Here is a 27956-nt window from a genome sequence, read left to right as displayed (position 1 = left end):
TGGGAGGCCAAAGAACAGTCAGAAAGGAGCTTGTATGAAGCAGTTTGTTCCAGGATGCATTATTATACTGTGAGCTCAAAATGGCTGTAAACAAACCCTGTAACCCAAGCAACAGCACTGAATGCCTCTTTTTATCCAAAATCTTATCTACTGCTGAGCAGAGACACCAGGACAGCATGAGGAGCTCAACAGCAATGTGTCCTCAGCAAAGGCTCATTTTAGTTACTACAGTCAGGAGTAGGGCCCCCAGGCAAGACCGTCCTATGTTTTTAATATGATAATAAGGTTGCAGAAAAGCTGGTTCATCTCAGGGCCAACGTAGAGACGGGCAACAGCTCACACTCTTACATGATCGAATACTCATGTCTTTTCTAAAGAAGTTGGCTTTTAAGTTGAGATTCAGTCTCCCAGAATGGAGGTAAGCTGCTTCTGCTCAGCTGAGAATCATTAAAGTGACGATTGGGAGTCAAACAAAAAATTAAAACAATCATGGATTTCAAAATCCGTACCAATTTTCAGTAATATAAACTTTACTATGAAATTATCTGAGCATACAACTCTTTACTTTCTCCTTTTGCCAAATTTTTCCAAGTAACCTATATTTGAAAATGGAACAATAAAACTGGAAATTCTGTTTGTGGTGTGCGACCCCAGTATTTTTAGTGGCCCAAAAAATGGCCTACCCTATGAAACAGTTCTGGAGGAGCCCCTGACTACTGTGTGAACTAAAAGCATAATTGATATACCTCAAATCCAAGGCTTACTCATTAAGTAAAAAGGACTAAAGAAATAATGAGGTCAAAGGCTAACTGGAAACTGAGCAGGTATCACCAAGATGAAGTTACCCTCAGTCAGACATCCAAGAAAGTCACAACAATAGCATATGAGACAACAATTTAATTTGAAAAGTTATTTACCATTTGAGTACAGCCAATATTACAGATAAAAATTTAAAAGGTAGAATGTCAGCCTTTATTTCATACAAAAAGGACAAAAAAAAAGTGAGGAACCTGTTGCGATTTTTGAATGTGGTTAGTCTCAAAAATCAAAACCTTCAGTTCAAAGCAAGTCCATGTTTGCCTTGTTTCCACTGAAGGGTAAAACCATAACATAAAAAAGACAGACAGTTTTTAACAAAAAAGGCAAAGCTTGGTTTCCATCTCAAAGAAAAAAAAAAAAAAAAAATTCTTATATTAAGTACTTGAACCTTTGAAATTTTGCTCTTCCAAATCACTGGGTTTTGCTTCTGCCTCCAATACGCCTGAAGAAGGATATAAATCCAGACGTGCTCACCTGCCCTTCTGCATTATTCCCAGCCTTACTAATTCCAGTTTCCTCTTTTGTTACACTTTCCGTCCTTGAGCCAGAGGAGAATGACCTTTGAGATGAGTGTTTCTGCAGCAGGTCTCCCAGTTGGAAGCCAGATGGAGGGGACTGCACAGCTTCATCAACAGAATGAGACCTGTAGGTGGTACCCTGCGACAAACCTCTCCGATTGGGGCATTCAGGAAGAAAACCAGAACCCCTAGATGGAGACATCTCACTGACAGATTTGGGTGCATCATTGCCCTCATCGCTCTTCCACACACCATCATCAAGGTTGTCGCCACCATATGTGGATGACAGCCTGCGTTGGTGGGCTGGTCTGTTTCTCTGGGGGCTGGTTTTCTGAGTGCAAGTAAAAGGGCTCAGGATAGTCCACGGGGAGCTCACATCTCCATTGCTGGCAAAGAAGTAGTCTCTGGTCCTAGGCCGAGGTGTTTTTGGAGTAGCAAGTGTGTCTTGCTCTCTCTGCAAACGACAAGGAGTACCTGAACCTCTCTCACAGTTGAGGCTTTTTGTGTTTTTTTGGTAGCAAAGCACATTCAGAGAGATCTTTTCCATCTTCTCGGCTTCTTTGTTTTCCAGTTTTGTCATGTCTTTATCCTCTTTTTGTGCTTGGAATGGTTTCTTATGACCATCTTGGTTAGAACGGGGACTTTGCTCAGATGTTTCTACTGATGAATCAGTCCGGGAAGAGCACTCCGAGGGTGACCCTTCGATTGGGGGCAGTGCATTCTTTCTGCATCTGGCCAAACCTTCTGGGACTGTAGACAGAAAGTTGTGCAGGGCCGACTCCAGGCTTGACGACTCACCATTGGGTCCTGATGCTGTGGATCGGCGTTTAGGTGCTATACGCATGCTCTCCTTCCGCTTGTGCCGCCGCTCTGCTTCCTCTCGCTCTCGGTTTTCCTAAAGCAGTGAAGAGAGAGGGTATATTTAGGAAGATACAACTCAGCAGCTTAATGCAAAGAGTGCAAGAGCACAATTTTGCATGTCAAGGCAATTCAAAGTTCTCAACATTAAACCCTCAGGTTTAAAATTTGAAAATTACAATACACCTTTAAAATCAGAGTTTTATTTATTGCCCTGATGAATCTTCATTGGTTAATATTTTTATTGCACAAAATTACATTCTTACCTGCACAGCTGTGTCAAACCTCTTGCAAAATGAGTGAAAAATAGAGCAGCACTCCTCTAATTTAAAGGTAGATGGGTCTTCACAGAAATATTCAGCAACAGCATTGCTCACAGATTTTAACTCCTGGAGAGAGGACTCCACTTCTGCAAGCTTGGCCTCAGCCCTCTAAGAAGTTATTCAGAGATTTTATACATTACAAAATAGTCAATCTTAAATTGAGCCATTTAAAAAAGTAAAATAAGAAGAGAAATCTTTACAATTAAAAACGTCTCCATTTGTTGTATGAGGCCAGGATGTCTGCTGCCGTACAATTTCACTTCTTTGATCTTCTTGACTTCCCTCTCAAAATCTGAGATGACCTCCTCTTTACAAATCCTTTGGTAGCATTTGCACATTTGTGGAAAAAAAGTGACATCGTCAGTGCAGAACTATTCACCGATTTTCTATAAACAAACGATGTGACAGCAATTAAACTGACAATGAAATGACAGGATATGAAGTGATAACCACCTTGATGCCATCCCAATATGTTCAAGCTGGTTGGGAAAGGTCAGTAACTCAGAATCAATGTATTCTGCTTGCTGTGGGTGAGAGATAAGGAGTAAGAAACAAAAATAATGCTGCGGGATAAATCTGTTAAATAACTGTTTAGATCTGAGGATGACAGAACATCAGTCAACTGGGCTGACTAGTGAGAGTTAAAGGCTTTTTAGATAAGCAAAAGATCTTCCCAAAATTCATTCATTGTGATTTAATCAAAATGTGAATCCCTCCATTTCCAGGATCCTCCTCACCTTGGCAACGTAGTGCATGAGGTTCATGCCTGGCTTGTTGGCCTTTGTGTCTGCCAGCTTAAGCAGAGAGGTCATCCTAAAGCCAATAACATTGGAATTGTGACCACCCTAAATAATAAATGAACAATAAGTAAAATAGCTATGAAGACCTGGGGGGAAAAAAAAATAAACATACATATACATATGTGTAAAAGTGTAGAAAAATACCAACAGCGTTCATGTAGTTCCCGGCTTTTAATACCAGCCGAATGACCGAGTGGAGGTCATCACAGTCCAACAGTTCTGAGAAAATAATGGGGAAGAAAACTTAATTTAACCATCAAAATAGACAGGTTGTGTAATTCTAGTAGAACTTGATAAGTAAGGTAAAGTATTACCATTAGCTGCTTTGGACATGACGCCAACTGAGTTCTTCACCTCCTCCATTAGAGGAAAAAATTCCTCCCTTAGCACCATCATTTTCAACCGTTCCTCATAGCTAAAGCCAAGAAACAAATAACTGCATTAGCTGTTGTAATTTTGTTTTTCTAAACCCATTATTGAGTGTGGAGAAACATTTTAAAGGGAACACTTCAAAATTAGACATATGGAAAATTGGCAGAATTATAAAACGACATCATACAAAAGACAGACAATCCGGTTTATGTTTAAACTGTCAGCACGACTATGAATCAAAGAGCTGGTATGTGGCAAAATGTTAAATATTTCAAACAAAGCTTATCTGAGATCTCAAGCAACATTTCTTTAATATGCAGTCAAATATTTCACAAATGTGTGAGTTACACCACCCCAAAAAGGACAAAAATAAATAAATACTGAAAACCCTGCTTTAGAAACTCCATACGCACCCTGGTACTTTGACCAGCTGGACCATAAACTTGTCAGCCTCAGCCAAAACAGAAAGGTTTCCACTGAACGACATCAGCAGTTTGACCTGTGCAATCACACGAGTGTCAGTAAACAAGGATAATATTCATGCCAGTTGGAGATATTACAAGAAAATTATTTGGAATGGCCAAATAAAATGCATCTGATAATGAACATACTGTCACAAAATTATATTTTAATAAAATTAACAGCCTCAAAGAAAAACATTTATATTTCAGAAGGCTACTCAGTCTGGCATTACTCATGTAAAAATACTTTAAATAATCATTAAGTTAATATTATGCACAGATGACCAAAGCTAAAAAAAACAAAAAAGGGAAGCAATGGTGGGAGCTGCTGTTACCTCACTTTCCTCTGGCAGCAGCTTACAAAGCTCTTTCAACTTCCCATTTCCAAACCGGAGCCAGTTCCCTTGATAAATGTCCTGCACAATTTCTGTCACAGGCCTGTGGAGGGAGACAAAAAGTCAGCAGTGACAAGACTGACTCAGTTCTTGCCATATCGGCGTGACCTATTAAATACAGTGCTGTAGAGTTATCGCAGTTTTCCATTTTCCATGCTGCCACTAGTTTACATTTATCTCAAGATAACGTGAAAACCACAAAGACTCGCTTCCCTCAGTTATCCACACTGCTGGTGAGAAGTTTCTTCTACAGTAGCACTGGTTGTAAACCCTTCAAGTGTAACCAAGAGACACAGTTAGGCCCATAAATATTTGGACATTGACAGATTTTCAGCCTCGTCACATCATTAAGGTTTTAAAAACTAAAGCTGAAAAAATAAACAAATAAACAGCCAACAATGTAGTTCAAATATAAAGACTAAGGTTTTGGGGGGACAAGACTGGATGTCTGACACTGAGAATCATCTGCCTTTGACAGTCTGCATTATAATACCTGTAACTAATTTTCCTAAATCTTGGTAAATAAAATATTAACAGTTAAACTAACAAAAACTAAACATTTTTAAACCATAGAAAAACTTAACCAAACCCCCCAGTCTGGAAACCAACTGAAACTAAAAGCCAATGAGAAGGAAAGGAGAAGAAAAAAATACATAATAATAAATAAAGCACTATGTGAGCAAAGTGCACACTTAGCTTAAATTCAAGAGTTTGACAAAGATAATGCATTCATGTTTGATGGCAGGGGAGCACCAATGTTAACCATTTTGGATGATTCACTTCCATCCATACAAACATTTATGCACAATTTAGGAGTAAAAATAAAAATTGTTCAAATACTTCAGGTCCTAACAGTAGACCATAACTGATAGAAATACTAAAACTGTGAATTCAGGAAGATTTGTAGTCAAAAGGTTGTATGTAACAAATTTCTGATTTTACAGCGAGCTTAATAGTATACGTGCAATAGCAGTAAATGACAACATACAAATAGCTTTATGAAGTCACTACCAGACAAAAGCAGAAACCCTTTTAATTTGACTGAGATGGTAACGCTGACGACATTACAGCATTTAGCTGCCGACAGACATTGAGCGGTAATTTGTTATTCAAAGTGAGAGCCAATTGAACTTTGGACTGAAGGTGACAACCATCTTGATATGAAGCAAACTGACACCAACTGCTAGCCAGAGTGATAATTTCAGAAACAAAGGTACACGTGCAAAAACAAAAGGCAACTCATCACTGCTCAGAGGGCCCCAAAAAAATCAGCTGTCACACAATGACACAGCTCACCCAGCAACACAGACCAGAAACTTAATGAGGAGTTGTTAAAGAGGAACTGTGTGAAGGCAAATACGATGATAATCCCTCATAGCAAACACATCGAGCATGTTCCATCATCTCTGTTGAGCCTCACTTACTTTGCAGTATGCTTCCCTCCAATTTAGATATGAAAGTGTGTCATAAAAGTTTTTAAAAAGGCATTGCCCTTACTGTTAGTGCTAACATCTTTCATTGAAGGTTACATTTTATTTCCATTTATTTACATATGGTTAACTAAGATAAAGAGCTTGTCAGCTGGAAGATGATTAGCATAGCGGAAGTGACTCATGCGTCAAGATCCGCATTTCTGACTGCGTTTGATGTTAAAAGCACTGCCCCGACCACCGCTTCCTGTAGTTACTCAATTTAAAAGACAATTTAGTTCTTGTTGTGTTATCGTCTTCAAATGGTGCACTGCAATGCTCTTTCACTGCCATTTTAATCATGTTCTTTTACTTTTAAGCAGTTCTTTTCATCACTGGTATCATGTGTCGCTACACTTCAGCAGCATCATTACCTCTTAAAATGCCTCAGGAAGATTCCGATATTCATACTTCTTTTGGAGTCGAGAATTGTGACCTAAAGACAACAACGTCACACACAAATGTAAAAACAAAATACATATTCAGATAAGAGGAAAAGTGGATAATCTATACAAGGCAAAATAGTTTTGGAGGAAGCTGAAATGCTTTCAGAACAGTTTCACTTCTGCCCTCAGGACTTGATTAGCTGGAACTTTTCTAAAATTACTTCCCATGTCTGTTAATCACTTCCCTTGCTTGTTCCTTCTGTGTTTTGTGGCCATAATAATTTAGAGCATCTGCATCAGGTACAATGAACCCTCTACCTGAGGCTCCTGTGGAAGGTGATCCGTGCCATCACATTTCTTCAGGTTTGTTGAAGTGCACAGTGAGGCCCGTTTGTCTACGTGACTGAACAATTCCTCCATGCTCCGAATATCAAGCACCAGGTCCCTCTGGGACCGACTAGATGTCCACACATTCAGTTTGCCCAGGACACGCTGGCTGGGAATAGTATCCCAGTTCAGCTTTTTCATGGAACGTCTCTGAATGTTGCGAGACCCGAAAGAAGAGGAATGGACAGGTGGGGGAGGGGGTGGTGGGGGTGGTGGGGGAGGTGGCGGTGGGGGTACTGGAGATACAGTTGTAACATGCATGGCAGGAGGCTCAGAAGGCGCTGACAGAGGAAGAGAAGACGAGTCTGGAGGTGAACAGTTGGGAAGAGAAGCAGATTTAAAAATCAGCACTCCCTCCATCTGTTTGTCTCTAATCCAGAGATGATGGAAGTGTCCAGCAGCAGACAACTCAGACCTGATGGAAAATATAATTCCATATATATGAGAGAGAGAGTCAATTGGTGATTCAGCAAAATATCAAAGAAATTCTGTCCAATTAACCTTTGCTTCATGTATAAAATATTGTCCTTAATTATCCAACTAACTCACTAACACCAAATATCAGTAGGCAAAAGCGGAGTATTTCTCATTTAAAAGAAAGAAAAAAGCGGAAGATGCAACAGATCTAACGGTAATTAACTATAATGCTTACCTGGTAGTGGCATATGGTCATTCAGCCGTCGAATATAAAAGTTGTCACAAGCGAAAAGCCACTCTGACAATTTCCAGAGTCGCACTTGGCAACTAAGCGACCAAAGTAAGCTGCCAACAGCTTGCCGTTAACACGTCAGACTAACTCTTCGTCACAAAAGGCAGCTTGATGAAAGAGAGAGGCACTGTAACGGGACACTACATTATGTGAAAAACAAACAAAAGAAATCATTAATTTAACTCACCTTTTGCTTTTAAAACGTCGCTGTTAAACAAATCCTCTGACGTGATCCTGCCGCGTGCTCGGACATACTCAGCAGTGTGTATCACGAACAGCTGTCCCAGGTGCAGGTGTTTCCACCAATTAAAATTCAACTCATTTTCCCCCCACAGTAGGGAACGCCCTTCTGTGGAGAGGCGAGAGAAGATGGGTAGCCTAATTGCTTCAAACGCCAAGAAGAACTGTATTAAAACAGGTTAAGTGCATTTATTAAACATGTTTTTTTCCCATTAGGCATTACGTAGGTGGTCAGGAGAAAACAGCTGCTTGTTAATGCTTTTACAAACCAACCAATGTTAGATAACCAAATCACCACCATCAAAGCTAATTCAAAAAATACATTAATGATGTTGAATTCAATGAAAGTCGCAGTTAACTTATTTATGGACGTACATGTTTATAAGCCATCCCTTTCATTTTTACTCACCGTGATTTTTTTTTTTTTTTTTTTTTGAATACTTTGTTTTAAAATCGTCACTCCGTTTTGACCTCGTTCCTTTGCTGAACGCAGGCAGTCTGACAAACAGCAGTCACAGGTGCGGGAAGCTCCTCCACCAATCAAATACAAGCCGATTTCCATGTGGGAACGCCCACTGTGAATAGGTAAAGGAGATTGGTAGGAGTTGGTGATCAACAAGGCCAGACTATTTCTAACAGTAAGGTTAATTGAAGGATGTGTTTGTTATATACATTGACATCATGAATGATATACAGTACTGTTCAAATGTCTTGAGCCACCCCTTATTTCTTTATATTTTACTTCTAAGGAGCCAGACTTTCTTCAGATGTTTTAAAAGGAACTTGACAAAACGTTTTCCAGACTTTCTGAAGGTTTTTCAAAGTTTTGTTTTAGACATTGGCTGCTTTTTCATTCATATTCAGTCCAGTTCTTTTTAAGCCACTTAACACTGACCTCTGTATCATTCAAGCATTAAAAAGGGACCAAACCAAGGGATAACGTTGTCTACACCACAGATGTCAACCCACTTTGATCTTATGTGGGCTGGACGAGTGAAATCCCCCTTTCTGTAAGTATACATAATTTTAACTAACCATCTAATCAATCAATACTATAAGAAAAAGAAGCACAATTCAGACAGAATGTCTGACTTTTTCCACATGATAAAAAAAATGATACTGTAGTAACGAGTCTGTCAGCTTGACTCTTTTGGCTTAAATTGGAAATGTGTAAAACATCACTTAATGACTTTGGTGTAGTATGAACAGTCATGGTCTTTATCAGTAGGAAAAACAGTAGAACTTGTAACAGTTAAGTCCTCTTTCACATTTTCCAAAATCATCTAAATTGGAGCATTTGCTGGGCCCATTCTAGCCAAGCCTTAACAGAACACTTGGCAAATAATGATTTTTAAAATGTACTCTGTACACTTTACTAGCAGTTGGTCACAAAAGCACATTTATTCTGTTCTTTAGACGAATCTACAAAAAAACCCACCAAAATTAAGTTTTACACATAAAACTGGGACTAAAAAAACCCCATTAAGAGTTATGAACCAAAAACTTGACCTATATCATGGTGTGCAGTGTGTTCTTTAAAAAAAAAAAAAAAAAAGAAACAAACAAGTGTCATCTCTTTAAAAAAAAAAAAAAGATTATATATTATGTATAAAAAAATAATAATTCAAGCTCAGGTCCTCTACCAGAAGCCTGGGAGCTTCAGGGTCCTGTGCAACATCCCACAGGAGCTGCAAGATACATCTGGCCCTTTAGTGCCCTCTGCCAAAGCCTCATCAGAAATGGTGTCAGTGGAAGGGTGCCTGTAATTCTTTGGGTAACTTTCAATAATTTGCTGTACCCATCTCCACATTTCTATCAAAATATAGAGAAATGATAGGTGGATCAAGACTTGCACAGTAGTTTAGGTAACTCTGAGAAAGAATCCAACTGTAGAGCAATTTGAACAAATGATGGTTAAGGTACTTCCTGAATACCTGGTTATTAAAGTTTATTCAGCCGATTCCAGAGTTACTTCTTCATCTACTTTCAGGAAGTAAACAAATGCACACACACTCTTAGTGCAACACAAAACAGAATAAAATGAAGACAAAGCTTTTGAAAATGTGTACTTTTAATTTCAGTTCCCTTGGGGTGGGGTAGGACTGTTCAGGTGTGAGTGAGGAATGAAGGCAAAATATCACATCAATCCATGACACCACTTCATTTATCATCATAAATATTTTGTCTGCAATCATCCATACCGTACAATACACCAGCTCAGCCTAGAAAACACTGATTGTACACAAATAAAACATCTCATTTTATAAATCTTGATCTTTCTCGACAACAATCTAGAGGACTAGCGAGGCTGCTAGTAAAAGTTACTTCAAATGTTTTCCACTTTTCACACAGTTGGTGTTTTTTCCCCAAACTTAGGGGAGGATTTACCACAGTGAAACAAAACCAAATCCTATTGCCATTCAGTCTGGTGTAAGGGTTAGGAATATCAAAAGGACAGCTTTTGGAAAAGAGGAGTCACATCTTGTTAATATTGCTTCGTGATGGTCAAACAGACCAGCAGCTGGCCAGTGAAACTGCAGTTTTAGCCACGAGAAAGGCCAGGGTCATGCTGAACGACTTCTTTAGCCAAAACTCATAAAATTCAGGGGGGAATAAAAAACAAAAAAACAAAAAAAACAGAAGCCAAACAAACTTTAGAATTTCACCATTTGCTTTTCTAAGCTGTCTTTACGAGTACACATTTAAAGTGAAATGTTGTGGATTTTGCTTCAGTCGTTTCCAAAATTGAAATCAACAGACGTAGTCCATGCGAGCTAGCGCGCAGAAGGCAAAGAGCACAACATCAGTGAGAGCGCACATATCTGCACCTATACTTTGCTGTCTGTCATGCAAATGCAGGGACAAGAAGCTAGAGAAGTCACCCATTAACTGATGGAGGTTTCGTGGAGCACTCCCATCTGTCACTAGAGGCTACCATGAGTTAAATGCAGCATGGTTAAACATTCACTACATTAGGTTCTCCCTTCAAGTTGACAGAGGTTTGCCACGTCACTTTCTAAATTTAGAGGTTGTTTTGAGTAGCTCAATTACAGATTTGGTTTGGTAAAGGAATTCATTTCAGCATGTCGTCTGCAAAATGTCTTAAACTGGATAATTTTGTGTACAACACGTTGAATTCAAAATATAATAAACGTGATACAGTGATGATTAAAAGTTCAACATGTGCTATATTTTAATTGTCAACGACTGATGATTGTTTACTACTATAACAATGTTTACATTAAGAAAACACAGATGGATCATTAGTGTTATTACATCCAACCCCAACCACTAATCACAAGAGGTTTAAATATTAGTATGAGTTATATCAGACAGCTACAGTAATCTTCAGTATGAAGAAAGGTAACTATAGACGAATGTGTTCTGCTCCAGGAGGACTGAATGATATGACCCAATAACATGCCCTTGTTAACGTTAAAAAGATAAAATAAAAATCAAAAATGCACATATTAATGTACCATGTGCAAATGTAAAAGAGAGTGAAATTTATTATTTCCGGTTAAGTGAATCCAGTCAAGTTTGCTTGAAATACCCATCTCTCACAGGGATGCTCCAGGCTTAACCAATGTAAACATATTAAGTCCTGTCATTCAACAAACAGGCCTCTCTCTTCTCTTTGGGAAAATAAAATAAAATTAGTAAAGACTTGAACCAGTATGACTTTGGAAAGCTGTGGAATCGTCAACGATTGTTGCATATAAGATTCAAAGTCAAAGGATTTTCATGTTATGAGTAAAAATTACAGACCGAGCACTGCGGTGCTTGTAATCCAGAAGACCAGCACATATTGTCCCAAACAGCAGACCTTCCTTCACTTTAAACACGAGACATACAGTACAGCTGAACAGATGGAAAATAATTAAGAAAAAAAAGGAGATCAGATGCCAAATTAACCAAATGGCTAAACACAACATTGTGTGTTTTTTTTTTTTAATGTGCTACAAACAATCACGTATGTATTTGAAAAATAAAACAGTACTTAAATTTGAAATGTACATTGATTTGATAGTTTGAAGATTCCAGTGAACAGTGTAAAAACCCTTTCATGTGTGGATGGAAATCCTTTTTTATGAACTTGTCTTTCTTCCTTCAGGCCATGCTTTCTTTTAACTGATCAGCTCATATATAAGGAGGCACACTAGGAGAGAGATAAGGTCTGGGAGTTTTGAAGTGATGTTTACTGATATCTCAGTGTGTGTGTGTGTGTGTGTGTGTGTGTGTGTGTGTGTGTGTGTGTCTGGTTTAAGTTAAGAACTGGGAGCACTTGAGGAATACAATGATGGCCATAAACATGACTAACAAGTTCACACAGCAAAAGAGTGTTGAGATAGATTGGGATTGAGTCAAGTATAAGAGAGGGAAGGGAACGGTTAAAGGATTTTCAGGGAACAAAGCACAAAGAGAGGTTAAAGTGAAAAAAAGGAAATTGGGAAAAGAGGCACTAAAAGCCCTCTGACTCTTCATGAAACTGGCCACTTGGTTTCCTGCTGCACTTAGCTCATTCACGACTAATACCCTGTTATTCATCCGTCCAAACATCCTGCCATGCATTCATCTTGAATCTTCATCCAACCAGTTATTTCTTTGTTTCTCTCTGTAGTGGTCCTCTGTTAAATTGGGGGTTTCAACAGGTAACAGGTGGAGTTGTTGGCTGAGAAGGAAGCTACAGGAGGTCCAGCGAGGGCCTCTCATTGCTCTTCTAACCAGGAGGGCTTGTCAGCCCCTGGGGGCTTCAACTTTACATTGAACTGCTTCAGCGTTTGCTCAAGCTGCTGCTGGTTGCCAGCAAAGTATGCTGATATGGCATTATGGAAGAGAAGGAGCTGCTTATGCATCACCTTCACCTGAAAGACACCAGAGAGTTAGGGATTTAGTCTGTGCACATCATGAATGACAGAACTTAAATTAAACCTGGATAAAGATGTTTTTTTCGTTCATGATGACGTAATTATGCTTCTAACCTTATTCTCGTCCAGAAACTTGAGCTTAATGGCAACATCTGAGCGAAGACGTTCGTACTTGTCCTTTTGGACTTGGTACTGTTGCTGAGCAGCTTCTATACGGGCCATGGCTACAGCATCTCTTGGACCCATACTCAGTTCCTCAAGGTCTGACCGGTAGGCATCATACTCTAGTCTAAAAGTACACAAAAGGAGAGGAGATGATACAGTGCAACAATCTTGACAAAATAATGCTTTGTTTTAAAATTTCATCATAAATAAAATTAAAATAGAAGTTTTTAGCGAGGTCCTTGGAGATAAAGGATCAAACAAAATAACAGTTTCTCTTTCAGAGCTACAAATCAAAAAAGTTATTTCTCTCATCTGTCAGTTTCATATATAATATGCCAACTCTGCCCCTTAGCTGGTCATTCAGAAATATTTCCTAATGATTCGAATGATCTATTGACTCGAAGGTCTAACTGTTGGTCTGGTCACAGCTAATGGGCGATTTTGACACAACCATTAACTTAAGAGTTGCTGAGGGATGAGGTTTATTCAACCAGCCAACATGCAGTTTGCATCCAATCTTGCTTAAACCAACTGTGTATTTCTTCACATTAATAAATGTAATAATTTATCTAGTTGAAAATATTACTGTTTACATTATATATTAAATAAAAGTTTAGATATTTTATATTAAACTATTTTAACAGATCATATTGGCCACTGGAGGGCAGTAGAAGCACACCGAATGCATCATTACTGACATTATTGCCATCTTTTAAGTGGATATAGTAAATTTGTTAGCAAGCAGCTTCAGATTTACGCAAAGAGCAGGTATGAAACACAGTTATCCATTTAGAATAATGCTAAGGCCCCTGATTTAATTATGTACTCCATGTACTAACCTTGCATTTTCATACATCTTGATAGTCATCAGGGTGTCCTCCATGGTCTTGTTGACTAACGTATTGATGCTGGACACAAAGAAGTTAATGGCACCAAGTAAAGTCTCTCCGTTCTTACACAGCAACTTCTGAGTCTCTGCATTGTAACCGAATTCATCCTGTAAGCAACAAAAAAAAAAAGAAGTTTTTAAATGGCTAAAATAAACCTAATAATCATACTGGCATCAGTGTGGCTCACCAACAAAGCCACAAACAGTTAAAATACAAAGTGACATCTCACCCGAAGCTCGGGAGATTTCTGACTGAGGTCAGCAAAAGTGTCGCCAAGCGCATGCTGTGTCTGCACCATGTTGTAGAAATGGTTGGTCAGAGCTCTGGCCAGTCGTAGCACATTCTCGTATTTCCGTTTAGTGTCTCTCAGCACCTCAATCTGAGCCTCCAGCTCCAGGTCCACAGTCCGGGAACCCCGACCGAAACGCTCTGAGATCATTTGCTTTGTACACTATGACACGGTGGGAAGGAACAAAGAGACATGAGTTACACAAAAATAAATGTAAATTTGAAAAATTACCATTTTACAATAACGCTATTCGCTAATCACAGTTTTACTCAGTCAATATAACAAAATCTCAGATACCTTGTAAGTATTCAGACCCCATTTCTTCACTGTTTCTAGCTTTTCCACAGCCACACCGCGGGTCGTTTCCTCTGCCGTCATTGATGAGCTGCTGCTGCTGTGGTGCATGTTGGAACCTGAGGTGGAACACCCAGATATAGTAACACAAACACATGAACACAAGCAAAACCTTCTTGGACAGCAAAATTACCCCATACAAAATCAGATGAAACTGGATTTTTTAACCACTGAAAGTGTCCAGGATCTAAGAAAGTTTAGACTGAGGATTGTTTAACATCTGTTATTCTGTAAGCCACGGCCAACCCTTAAACATAAATCAGAGAGCGTTAATGAGTGACTACAGAGCAGGAAAATACTAAAACTAAACTGGATAGAAATACTGGCAGAACAGAAAAACAAGATTTTTTTGGAAGACACCAAATCCTTTTTATGAAGCTGATTAAAGAAATACTGCAATATTCACACTGTTATATTGGCAATCTAATTAATCAACGTAGAGGCTGCGAACATCATTTTTCCCTCCTCAGTACCTTGATTGGACAGATGGCAGGACGGCTACTTTGCCTGGCCTTCATACGCAGCTCTATGACGTTAAATGGGTGTTTGGACGACAGAATGATTTACAGTGAGCATTCATTATGGTAAGGAGTGGGAGTGGAATTTACATGTTTTTACTAATTAAGGGAATATTTTGGGTAATTTGATATTTATGTTTTAAACAGTCGTTAACAGTTGAAAAATGTCAAAAGTAGAATAATAACGAGGTACGAGGAAGATGTGGGAAAATGCAGGGAGATGCAAACAAGACCACAAGATAAACAAAGGGAGAAAGGGATAAGAATCATGCATGTAGGAGGGAATTGCAAAAAGAAGGTGGAGCACAAAAATAGAAAAGTACAAAGATGAAAAGGCAACATTAAGTACATGACAGTCAGTGAACAATGCAGAGAAATGAGCAATGATCACCAGAGTTTGAATTGCAGTCACACTAACTGCTAGGATGCTGTGTGTGGAGCAGACTGGTTAAAGCTTTTACTAAATAACAGCAGATGGGAAAAACTAACAATGTAAAATGTAAAAAGCTCAAGCCAAGGGAGCTCACTCTCGGGGCAGTATTTACTTTCATGGGAATAGGGTTGTAGTTTGTGTATATTCATTTTGTTTTCTTTGGTCTTTTAAAACATACTTTAAGATGTTCATAGTACAGTAAGATTCATATTAGTGTAGCATGACAAATGTTTGCATGGATTACACACATCAGTATAATTTCCTAAACATTCCCAATATAAACAGATTAGGATAACGCATTTTAAGAAAGTTTTACCTTATTTGACCTTAGAGAAGAGGTCTATAGTCTATAGTACCGTGACACTTACAATCCCCATATATCATTCACTATATGTTTAAAGGCAAATAATGGAAGTAAGAAAAATAATTTTAATGCGTATTATTATATTATTATCACTTCAGATCAATCTTTTGACCTTGAAGGAAAGGTCAGAGGTCAAATGTGACATGATACTTAGTGTTGCCAATACACAAGATACTTGTAAGAATAATAGTTTCTAAATTATAACTTGTTTTGATCAATAAATTATTAAGACGACCTTGTAGACCTTGATGGATGCAAGTCAAATTTTATTGTATTATTAACACGACCCCCTCTACACCCACGCAGAGTTTTATCAGAATTCATTTAAAACTTTTCAAGCTACTTGGACAAAGAATGGCACACACACTACAAAAAAAAACAACCTCCTTGAGTGAGTTAATAAGCATGAAGATGGATTTGGTTCAGTGGGTGCACACCCACACCTTACAAGAGAAACCAACCCAAAACCTACAAATGAGAAAGAAATACTGTTATAGAAAAAGCCACAAGGTGTCTACAAAAAGAGCAGCAGGCAGATGTAAGTGCAATGCCCTTGTTTCCACTGAAAAAGAGGAAAAACTGGTGAAAAAGGGCAGACAAGTCAATTCCCAGTCACCTAAAAAAAAGAAAGAAAAGGACACTCTACACAGAGCATATTTCCAAAATGAGCTATCAAAATGCACTTTTAATGCACTTGAGATCTTCTTTAATCACCTTACTTTACCCTAACTAACCTTGTCAATGGCATTTACAGATGTAACTGTAAAAACAATGCGAAATGTAAAAAAGAAATAGTATTTTGGAAATAAGCTCTCTATTATTAACAACAATAAGGTTAAGGCACCTAATCCTGTAACTGGGATCCTTTTGTTAAACTCAGCATTGTAGTGCACAGCAGGGCCTGTGAGAGAGGGAGGGATAAAGAATTATTTTATTAAATAAAGTTTTAACTATTTCCATCTAAAACTTTCTTTATATGCACCATCATTTGAAACAACAACAACCTCTGCTCCTCTTATTGCAAAACAAATTCTTAAAAATCTTTTTAAGGTTGATGAAAGGACAGATAAGCCAGCTTCAGTAATATCTATGATCACCATTATCAGATACATAAAAACAACATCATCATGGATTAAGTCATTTCTTTTAATGGTTCTTTAGTTGCCAAAGGAACAACAAAAAAAAAAAAAATACTATTTTCACAAAAGTACAAACATTGTGGCTATTGCACGGCCTTGGTGATATTTCCGTTTCAGTGTAGAGGCCCGAGTTTTCATGCTGAAGCCCTCTGCACCATCACCTTACCGCTTAAAAAACATTAATAAATCATGGACTGCTTTTTCCCCCCTCCTCAGCCATATGTGATGGTAAATGACTCTTGCTATCAAGGCTACCGTTTGTTTTCAAACAGGTTTAGCTGCATTTTAAGAACATGTTTTACGATGCACAGCACTTCCAGTAGAAGCATCACCGTATGGAAAAATGTGCTTTCATAAAATCAGTATTAGAAATGCACAGCTACACCACCCAAACCCTGTTATCAGTGTTGTAGACTGCAACCAGCTCATCAGTGAATAATGACATTTACTGATGGCGGTCGCCAGTGTTTGTCATTTGGGTGCCATCAGTTGTATGCTGGTAAAATGTTATTTAACTATAATGAATCTTTCTTTGTTTTGCTGGCACAAAAAGAGGTGATACAAAGCAAAAAGACAACAGTAAGTAACAACAGGCACTACCTTTTAAAGCACAGTCAGTAGGTAATAATACATTAATTGCAGCATGATCTTGTGGGTAGTCAGAGACAGTACAGAGCCTGAAAAAAACATCACAAATGAGTAATGGGAACAAAGGGTGAAGCAGCACTACCTTTGATTGAACTGGTGGGGATAATGCCCTCTGCTGTTCCTCCATAGCCCCCAGATACAATGCTAGTCTCGTTGAGATTGGGACCTGATACCATCACCTGCTGCAGGTCCTGCAAAATGTAATGTTAACAAAAAAAAAAAAAAGAAAAAAGAAAAAGGATGGGCGGGATAAAAAGATGGGTTGGGGAAGGAATATACAGAAAGGAGATTGTGACTTGAGAGCCAAATTAAGATAACATAGGCTAAAGCCTCAGTCAAAAGGTTATCCACTGACAGTGAGACAAACACCACGTGAGGAATGTTAGGAAGCAAAATGGAAAAACTGTATGAAAGTGTTAAAAAAAAACAAAAAAAAACAGAAAACACATGACTAACATGTCCGTCAATAATTAATCCAAGTGATCTGAATCTCCTGCAAACTTGAACTTCTATACACAGCTGTAATAAACTCAGAGTTTAATCCAGACAGTGATTTCAGTGATCTATGGAAAAGCACAAATAAGTAATTTTCTACTTATAATCGCCATCAGAGGCTTCTTTGAAGTTTTGGCTCAGGAACAGAGTTGGATTATGAGCCACTCTCTCCCTCGGGTTTTGTTTAAGCTGCGGTTCTCTTTTGTTTGACTTCCTGCTGAAGTATCAGCAATTTAAAAAATATGTAGGATTATAAGGAAGGAAAATCGAGAAAAAAAGGAGCCTAAGAACTTTAAAAAAGACTGAAAATGTATTCATGTCTGCAGGAAAGCCTCTTTTTCATACATCAAGTAATTTAACTATGAGTTAAATCATCTAAAAACTTAAAGGATGTAACAATTGGACATCTGATAAGTTGCTAAACATTTGCCTCATTTAGTTTAGATAAACAGAGTTACTTAATGGAAGTCTGTTTTTTCTGTTATTTCTGACGATTTAAAAAAAAAAAAAAAAAAAAAAGAACAAAGGAGCCCACATTTTCAAATGCTCATGCTTAGACTACACAGTATGTGATAAGGAAATTACAGAATAACGCCCTGCAAGGGAAATGGCTATTTCCGCTTTGTAAACAAACACATAACATATGCGATACAACCTTAGAGTCAGAAAAAAAAATTACAACTGCTTTGATTTGACCCATCTTTAATGTCCTGAAAGCTTTGCTTCAGGGCATTATCTGGTTTTTAAGACTCATCTTGTAGTCAGACCTGCAGAATTAAATATTTCTTTTTTTTTGTAATAAACACCGACTTACACATCAAAACAAGTAAAGCAAAATCACATCAACAACACAGCATTAGTATGACAATAAAGACCATTAGTATAAAACAGAACAATCTTGTTTTGTTAACCATCACCCACTAAAAATTTAGGCATCTCACACACTCACACACACACACACTCTATCTGGGCTACCTTAGGCAACCGAAAACGACACACACTAGACATCTTTGCATCTAATAATCAAATGGAGCATAACATCTCAAATTGACGGATATCCCACGAAACATGTCAGTCATTGGAGACTCTTTCTAGCTACAGTTAGTAGGAGTAAGTTTACCAGGCAAGCTGCACAGTGGTTTGAATTAAAGATCAAATATCTGACATTTTGTGAAACAAACCAGTGCAGCGATGCAAGGCAATTTAATTCCCCTTGAAGTCAAACCACTGAGCAGTACTACACACCATACTACAACATACACGCAAATGCACAAATGGCCTGCTCACCCTGGTGCCTCTGGAGCTCCCTACCTTCTCATCTAAGCTCCACTGCAGCTTTGCAGCCTGCACAGAGATGGAGGAGGGGGAGTGGGGGTGGGGGGGTTGGGTTGACAAACACAACAAGAACAACAACAGAAAAAGAAACAAACAGAAAAGGAGACAAAAGGGAAAAAATCCATGACTGAAATATGAAACAAGATAGGAGGATGCAAACGAAATCTCAGAAAAACCATTGCAATGTCCACAGACAGCAGTGATGCAGGATGGAGAGCAGTGATGACTTATATCACAGCTTGTCAGGTTGCATCATTAGACTAGATTATGTGATAATTTCAAGAGTCTAGTCTACATGGTGAACATGTTTGCATTCGATCTCCAATGTGATGCCATAGGTGCTTATAATATTAACTGTCACTGTCTGGAAAAAAGAAAATACAGACTCTAACACAACACTGTAAAAATTAAGCTATTCATACAAGACGTGGACATTAAAAGTGACAACATTAAGAAGGGAGGGGAAAAATATTAAAAGGGACTGAATGTAGACACAAAAATAAATCCATACAAGCAAAGTTTTAGTGCCCCAACTCCAGATTTCACAACTCTGACAAGTGGAAAAAAATTCCCCAACAATACTTTAACTGAAACAAACGTGCCAAAATAATGTTTTACCTTCAAGCCAAACAGAGTTCAATATAATAATAGTTGCCAGTCTAGACCATCCCGCAAAGGCCGACCAATTGGTTTAGCCAACCTGTGTTAGTAGTTCATAAAACCTCTTATCTTTAATAAGCATAACAGTGATCAGTGGCCACATAGCCTCAACCGTCTAGTCAAGGCAATGTCCCGTTTTCTATGGAAACATCTGCTTTACCTCTGGCCCAAACTGGAAAAAGATGCCAGGCAGGTAAAGAGCACCTGTAGCTCCACGTGGCTGCTTGAATTAGCAGGACTTCCTATATTCTGAACACCATTTAAAAACTGAACACAATTTGAATTTGACTTGACAGGTAAAGTCAACATTTTCTTGTTTTTCTACTGTTCTAAACAAAATTTTTAATGGCTTAAAAAAAAAACAAAAAAAAAAACACAACAACAACAACAACAACATACAATTAAATACAAAGACCTTTAAAAAAAAAAAAAAAAAAAAGGGGGGGGGGGGCATTATATCTACGCAAATACATTTTAACCAAAAGTCTGTTTTAGCTATGCTTTATCATCATTCAGTCATTGTAACTCTTCCTTACAGCTCTGCCTTGTGTTATGACATCTGTTTAATGTGGGAGAAAGCTGACGCAAACGCCGATCCATCCCTCGACACTTTGTTTGTACAGGTTCAATTCCTTTGCAGCCAAACTACCACAAGTCAAGCCAAAGCATGAAAAGATATAACTTTACAACTACCCACGGGATATTTATATAAATAAAGATTTATTTGCACAAGTAACCACCTGTGAGAAACTGTGTATGATGGTACAAGCATCTTAAAATGCTGTTATCTGAAGAGACACCAGAGAGCCTTTGCTGCCAAGACGTTGTTGGCAGTCAGTGATGTCTCTGTCACGTCAAGCTGCCAGTCACCATCCTTTTTCTGTCATGCACATGATGTTGCAACATCTGAAACTGGACCTGCTTTTTCTTTACCTGCCAGTCTTCATCCCATGTGAGAAATAACAGACTTGTGCAGCTTTAAATCAAGTGCTGCGCAGCAGATATCAATCTGATTTCACAGGGCTTTCAACCAAGGACAAAGCATCGCCAGTTTCAGATTAATTGCAGAGTTGCTATGACAACTGGTTAATATCCAATACAAAACAGTGCAGCCGAACACTTCTCATACATAAACATATTAAACTGAGGTAGTCACACCAAATGGTTGAACACACGCAACACACCGTAAGCTTTCCGAGAAGGAAGGTTGTTCTTTTACTACGTGTGAGCTGAGCACATAGTTTGGTAAGCAAATACCCTAATGCAGTTCCCTGCCAGTGTTTCCGGCAGGATCTTCAGTCTGTTTGCCCAACAAGGTGTGCCTTGAGATGGAAGACAGCTAACAAACTGTTCCCAATATCTCTCAGAGAATCCACTACTACTTTACTTAATCCAAATCTCATATTGTCTTGTCCATTTAAAGTGTTTTCCCCTCCCCCATTCTGAAGCCGTTCTCACCTGGGGAAAAATGTGTGAGAATCCAACACTTGAGATCAATATAGACATATATTGCATCAGAGATTGATTGATTGATATATATTTATATATATCCCTTTATATGTTAGTGGGAACAGCTGTTCTCAGGGAAACAGCTGGTCTCCAACACCTGATTTCCCCATGGAAGCTCTTTCCACAGTTCTTGGTATGCAAGCTACATAACACAAGGCTTTGTGATATTGTGTAGTTGGCAACGCGTCAAACAACAGATAAACCTGTGCAGAAAACTAACTTCATTTAAAATTACTGTAAGATCTGGATCCTGCCTGTGAGTGACCATTCAGTGAATTAAGTCAAATAAAGGAAAAAGGTAAATAAACAGTAGGTCACTAGTTCGTATACTAAAGCACTCAAGGCTCACAGTTGTTAATAATAACATTATCTAAACTGTACTGTCCATACAGCTTGTACTTATTCACACTTTGCTGTGAATGGTGTGAAAGGAACAAGCATACCAGGCTAATCTTGTAGCAGCTAAGAAAAACATCAACTATGTCAAATTCAAACTTCAAACTCAAAAAAGTACCCATTTTTAATATTACTGAGCCAACCACCATTAACAACACATAATCAAACCTGATGTAATCAAAAGGCTAAAGTATCTAGGTTCAATTTTCCCTACAGGCTCTAATTTGAAAGATACACCACTGGCTGAAACATCGATGCTTTTCCTTTGTTTCATTCTTTTGGATAAAAATTGAAGCACAAAATAATGTGAGCGCCTGGCAAAAGACAGAAAAGTCCTTTTAGATTTATAATACACCATAAACTGTTTACAAAGAAATACAAACACAAAAAAAGATAATTAATGTATTCTTTACAACAAATAAAAAGATAAACAGCTCCGTTTCATGCGTACTCTGTTGGCAGCTATCTGACTTGAAAATACAAATTAGGTTTTGCTGACAGTTTGTTGTTTCACAAAAAACCAAAAAGGGGTTTTCTACAAGTGTTACACACAAGAGACTGAACTGATACGGCAGCCCGACCTACCTGTTCAAGGCTGTCGTCTTCTGTTAGTGTCCCTGTGTCACCGTTACTGTTGATAGGAATCTCCATTGTGGCAGCTTTATTCATAATGCTGTCTGTCATAATGCACTACACCTGTGAGAGAGAGAAAGAGAGAGCGAGACAAAGTGTGTAAACTAAAAACTACCAGGTGTAAATAAATTAAAAGTGGCAGAGATAGAAAAACTGTGCCGCTTTGAAGGGAAGAGACCAAAAGAGCTTAGTCTAAACAGCCCAACCATTAAGCAGATGGGATTATAATTACCACAAACAAGTGAGGAGGTGGTTTTCAAAGAGCAAGGCTACCGCTCAGCATAAAAACAACACACCTATGAAAGACTACTACACACAGATGCAGACAGTACAATGAGCCGCTTCGGTTAAGTGGCCACTCTGTTCTAAAGCACAATTGCACGACTGTGTGACCAGCATCCACTCCCTAAAAACCCAACGTGAAGGGAAACAGCAAAATGTTTACATCACAACGCTCCAGTCATTTTAATGGCTCAAACTGATGCAGCCTGCCACACATTCATTTAAAACCCAAAAAGATAAACACGCAGTAATATGGACATCATATTTGACAGTAATAATAAATTCACTAATGAGGGCCACAGTTCAGTTTAATGCACAAAGCTAAATGCTAAAGCTAATGCCTATAATAATGACATTTTTCCACAAAAACTTTTCCAGATATAACCTGATGGAGCTGTATTGGCAAACACATGTGCCCAAATCAGTCAAGCAGGGTATTCAATTGTCTTTAACCTGTTTAATAGGCTAATCTGACTGAGACCATATAAGAACAAAGCAGGTAATTGTCCAAACAATACACAGTGAGTGAGCGGGTGTCACATGTCCACCTTCAGGCATGCTATACCCAGGCACCACATGTAGCCAAAACCAAATTCAAGTAGCATCTGATACACCAAATTTCTTACTGTTTGCTACATGTGTGCAACTTTGGACAATGCCCAGACCTAATTCTCCCAGCACTTTCAGAGGTTTACCTGTGAAGTCAGCGATTGAGTTCATATTAGACAGTGAAAATGGAAATCAAACTTGTATCAGTAGGGCTTTTTTCAGACACTACATAAGCAAAAGGTTTGAGAAACACAGCCTCACTGAATTCAAATTCTTTCCATCTAGTTGCTAAGGCGTATAAAAATCAAGCTATGCAGACTGCCTTTACAAATATTAGTGAAACAATAGGCCACTCTAAAAAGTTCACTAAATTTAAGTATGGTACTGTAATAGTATAACACTGTTAAAGCCAGTTTTATTATTACTGCAAAGTGGAAGTATTTGAGAGCCACATCAATTCATCCAAAAAGTGGTATTCCATGGAAAGTTAGAGAGCATGGTTGGCGAGTGCTGAGGCGCTGAGAATGTAAACGTCACCAACACTCTCCCGACTCAACAACTGCACAGTTTCAAACCTCCACTGACATTAACATCAGCACAAAGAAACTGTATAAAAGGGGCTTAATGGCATTAGGTTTCCATGACCGAACAGCTCCTCTGGGTGTAGTATAAAATACAAAAATACATACAAAAACTGCATTTTGGAAGCCTTTTTCAAAAACACTGTTTCTACAATGTACACTGACGAGATAATTAGAATTCCCCCCAACAAAAAAAAAAAAAAAAAAACTTGCTCTAATGTTGATAAATTTCTGAAGACAAGAAAAAAAGGCAGGTTGATAATTATGGATGTGTGGGTGATTTGTGGTATATATTGTTAATTCTGAATGTGAAAAGATCTTAGAACTGGAGTTTCGAAGCCAATTACTCCATTTAACACATGACCCCACTTGGTATACAAAGCTGAGTCCCTCACCTAGTTTCCAATGCCACTGTAATATATTCTTCTTATTATGACAGCATTTGAATGTGACAAACTTGAGAGCAGAAGAGTGTGCGCAAGGCTTTTGAGGCGGCTCAGTCCCTGGCTTTGGGGAACTAAAGTAACTTTTAAGAGAGTCTAGCAGGTAACAAATGAATGCACTGATGAAGCAGAGCTTCACTGTCTAACCCAAGTTAATGAAAAGGTCATAAGAAATATCAGTAACTTCGCTACAAATTCTGTGATCAATTTGTGTTACTTTGGTAACTTAAACAGTCTTTGAGTCCTTGTGAACTATGCTATTAACTAGCAGACTAAAATTCAGCTGCTGTATGTTGCAGGGTTTTGGTAGATCCTTCCTGGTATTAATGTCCTATTGTTTGAAGGCAGGTATAGTACACGTAGTCCATGTTTACATTAGCTAAAGCCTCTCCTGAGGAGCTTTTCCATTTGTGAATGCACACTTGGCCATGCCATCTCTGTTGACTTACGACATTACAATAGATGTAGAAAACGTGTTTCTCTTGTTCAACAGCACCCATGGCAATAAAGACAGCTTACTGCAACTGTAATGTGGGTCGGATAGTTTAACAATTCTTCAGTTACTGTTCAGTAGGTTTTGTCTCTCAATCAAGTGAACTAGACAGGCTAAATAAATACCAAACGGCACATTATTTCATATATTCGTCTCATTAATTATTCGTAATTAGCAGCTTCGAAAATAGCATCAGAGGCAAACGCTATTAATAAACACTGACGTACAATAAGTCGACGGATGCAAGTAACTTTAAATCAATGGCAAATTTAAGAGTTCGTAATGCTTAAAAAAATATTAAGGCAAATACTGCAGAACAGGCTGGAGCTGTACTGAAACCCGGATGCAGTAGTAAATACGAGCCTAACAGGTGCGCCAGCACAGGTGTACAGTTTTCTCAGGTAACGCTATATTCAGGTCGCCGGTGAGTTCGGGCGAACAACGCAGTGATGGAGGGCCCATTTGACAAAAATCTGCTGAACTAAGGCAGAAATGCATTTTTGTGTGAAAAGAAGGCCCGCTTCCAGTTCACATATGCAGCTGTTGAGAAAAAGCTGGAGAAATGGTACACAAATCTGCAAGCTCAACGTGCAAAGCCTGGTTCAGAGACGCAGAAATTAAAATAAATTAATAAATAAATAAACAATATATGACAGAACGCAGACAGAAAGGCAATGTGGCAGTTCTCAAACAGCTTGACTTACGGTCTGCTTGGTCCCGTCGTAAAAACAGAGCTGCTCGGAAAGCTAACGCGTAAGCTAATAGCAGGCTAACGGCAGTGCATCCCAGCTCACGCGCGGCTCGGAGGAGGCTGCTGTGTCCGTGGGCAACGACACAATACTCTTCTTTAAGGATGTTTCAGTGACATTGCGAGAAAAGTCTGGTTCTTACTGCTCTTGTCTTTGAGCTTTTTTCCCCCAATATCTTCTGTTTAATGAAGCCAGAGGGGGAACGCTTTACGGATCTGACGACACCGTGGATTTCATTTCGCAGACGCACTGCGAGCCAAAGATCGTCTACAAACAGGCGGGTCACTCGTTACAAATGGCGCTTTCCCGGCTTACTGCCACAATAAAATTATTATAATACATTTAAAACATGTATATATGTTTCTAAATAATTATATAAATACCTGCTTTTTTTATATGAAAACATCATATACACGAAATGAGTTGCCTTCACATATTTGTTTCATGTACTGAGAAATAAATGTTACAACTGAAAGCGCACTAATTAACAAATGACTACAAAGTATGATAATTAATTACTTTGGTTGATCATGAGTGTCCATTAGTTTAAAACTGAGTTGATAAACTGATTATTTATTTTTTTTAAAGAAAGAAAAATGAAAACGCCACTGGATAAGTCATACTCTGAATCCTACAGGAAATTCGAACTGAGTGAGACTTCTTAGTTTTTTGTGTCTTCGCCCTCGATACGGCCCATCTTTGGGAGCATCTTGACAGGGCGTACGTGAACGTGTCAGAAAACTCTTGGTTGCTGAACATTAAACTCATGTAGGTGTTTGTTCAGTGACCTCATAGATGTTTGTTCTTTTAACTGCCCCAAGAAAAGCGTATGACACCTGTGAATGGAAATGTGGGGCAGGTTTCTTTAGTCTAAGAAACCCTGCCCCGCTGTGGCTGCAATGCAGTAATGTACAAAAGTCTTGACTCTCCCCTCATTTCTTTGTATTTTCAATGAACCAGACTTTCTTGCATTTTATAAGTGATCTTGAGCGGTAGTTCTCCAGCTTTTCTGCAGGTCTTTCAAAGTTTTTCTATGGACATTGGCTGCTTTTTCATTTATTTTCAGTCCAGTCCTTTTACCTGAACATTTTTGCACCATCCAGGTGATTTACAAAAAGCTATTACCGGTACCTGAAAATATGGCATGTCTTGGCATAATGTCCTTAAAAATTGAGAAAACTGGACAATTGGCAGACTAGAGAAGAAGTGACGGGACTAAAAACCTAAATAAAATGTACAGTAAATGAACAGTATCAGAAAGTCACACCCTTAAAAATTATGAGAGGAAAGAGGACCTGAAACAGAACCTGGGGGATGCATCTGGCCCATCAGTTGATCCATCTAAAGTTTGTTGAAGTCTCATCAATGGAAGGGTGAGTGTCAGGAAGCTATTCTTAAGGAAGAGAAAAGACATGTCTGTCAAATTGTATATGAATTGGACAGCCACTAATGTAAGACAGCAGTTTTTACAGCCATCTGACTATGGAGGCTGTGACATGGTTTAGGGCTGCATTTGATCCTGTAGTATTGGAGATCTTGTCAAAACTGAAGAATTATGAATGCAGAAAGTGTCGTCAGGTTTTGCTCTACCATGCAATACCATATTAAAGCATCTGATTGTCAACAGCTTCATTTTTCAGTATGACAATGATCCCAAACACACTGACAATCAGTCGTGTATTAGGCTCCCCAGAGCCAAGACCTCTTAATGTCGAAGCAGTGTGAAATAATGTTGACAGAGAACAGAATGAAATGCAACCAACATCCAAATAAGAGCTTTGAATGTCCTTCAAAAAACCTGGTTAACTATTCATGAAGACTACTAATAGAAACGACAAGAAAGCTTGGCTAAGAGAGTTCAGGCTGTGCTGAGGAATAAAGGTGGTCATGCCAGCATTTGACTTTCAAGTTTGTTAGAATTGTTCCGCCTCTGTTTTTCCCCTTGTGTAATCATGCATGAAATACTCTACATGTTTCGATAAATTGCTGCATTCTCATCTTTCTAGGAAGATATAAAGACTTGAAGGGTAGCTCAAGACTTTTGCACAACACTTTACTCAATTGTAAAATGAAAAAAGGGTTTTCCACACTACAGTCAGTTTAATGGAAATATGCAAAAACAACAACAACATGTTCTACACACTTTAGCATACATCATTATTACTGTACACTGACATTATAGCTTATAAGTGATTTTTAAAGAAGCCAGAGTCCAGAAAGATTTAAACCTGGGTCCTTCTTACTGTAAGACAACAGTGCTAGCCACCGCTTCAAAAATTGGGTTATTTTACACAGGATCACAGCTGTTTTGGAGATGGGTTATCTGTGGTTTCTTTCATTGGTCTTTAATTTCACAGATCTTTATAATAATAATAATAATAATAATAATGGATTGCATTTATATAGCGCTTTTCGAGACCCTCAGA

At 38.5% G+C, this 27956-nt stretch overlaps 2 protein-coding genes across 7 annotated transcripts; both read right to left on the bottom strand.

Moving 5' to 3' along the window:
- Positions 1–889: 889 nt before the first annotated feature.
- fhdc3 (FH2 domain containing 3) lies at positions 890–7585 on the bottom strand. Its single transcript, XM_085419617.1, is given in 13 exon segments — positions 890–1241; positions 1243–2232; positions 2462–2626; positions 2719–2836; positions 2972–3042; positions 3256–3363; positions 3467–3537; positions 3633–3733; positions 4104–4189; positions 4487–4589; positions 6390–6451; positions 6720–7203; positions 7441–7585. Coding segments are annotated over 12 exon segments (2352 nt in total). The 5' UTR covers positions 7149–7203; positions 7441–7585; the 3' UTR covers positions 890–1193.
- A 2205-nt stretch (positions 7586–9790) lies between these two features.
- Positions 9791–25767, bottom strand: arfip2b (ADP-ribosylation factor interacting protein 2b). Of its 6 annotated transcripts, none has more exons than XM_085420717.1 (10): positions 25486–25767; positions 22386–22496; positions 19188–19244; positions 17488–17596; positions 16463–16519; positions 14247–14362; positions 13890–14111; positions 13610–13767; positions 12720–12894; positions 9791–12602 (listed from the first exon to the last, which is right to left on the bottom strand). In XM_085420717.1, exons 2-10 carry the CDS (start codon positions 22482–22484, stop codon positions 12447–12449), a joined length of 1149 nt encoding a protein of 382 aa, XP_085276843.1. In that variant the 5' UTR covers positions 22485–22496; positions 25486–25767; the 3' UTR covers positions 9791–12446. The 6 variants fall into 6 exon arrangements, with proteins under 6 accessions (XP_085276843.1, XP_085276844.1, XP_085276845.1 ...); XM_085420718.1 differs by having other exon boundaries at positions 19212–19244; XM_085420719.1 differs by lacking the exon at positions 16463–16519.
- Between the last annotated feature and the right edge of the window lie 2189 nt (positions 25768–27956).

The sequence above is a fragment of the Rhamphochromis longiceps genome, linkage group LG10 (assembly GCF_057381845.1).
Source record: "Rhamphochromis longiceps isolate RC_006_pf linkage group LG10, R_longiceps_female_GT1.1, whole genome shotgun sequence".
Classification (NCBI taxonomy): domain Eukaryota; kingdom Metazoa; phylum Chordata; class Actinopteri; order Cichliformes; family Cichlidae; genus Rhamphochromis; species Rhamphochromis longiceps.
The sequence above is the reverse complement of the archived record's forward strand: the minus strand, read 5'-3'. Positions and strand labels throughout refer to the sequence as shown.

Excerpts from the sequence above, each read along its gene's own strand:
- arfip2b (XM_085420717.1), bottom strand. The coding sequence starts at position 22,484 with ATGACAGACAGCATTATGAATAAAGCTGCCACAATGGAGATTCCTATC. Across the intron at positions 16,520-17,487 it reads CCCCACCAGTTCAATCAAAG|GCCCTGCTGTGCACTACAAT; the intron begins GTAGTGCTGCTT and ends CCTCTCTCACAG. Across the intron at positions 12,603-12,719 it reads AGTTTCTGGACGAGAATAAG|GTGAAGGTGATGCATAAGCA; the intron begins GTTAGAAGCATA and ends GGTGTCTTTCAG.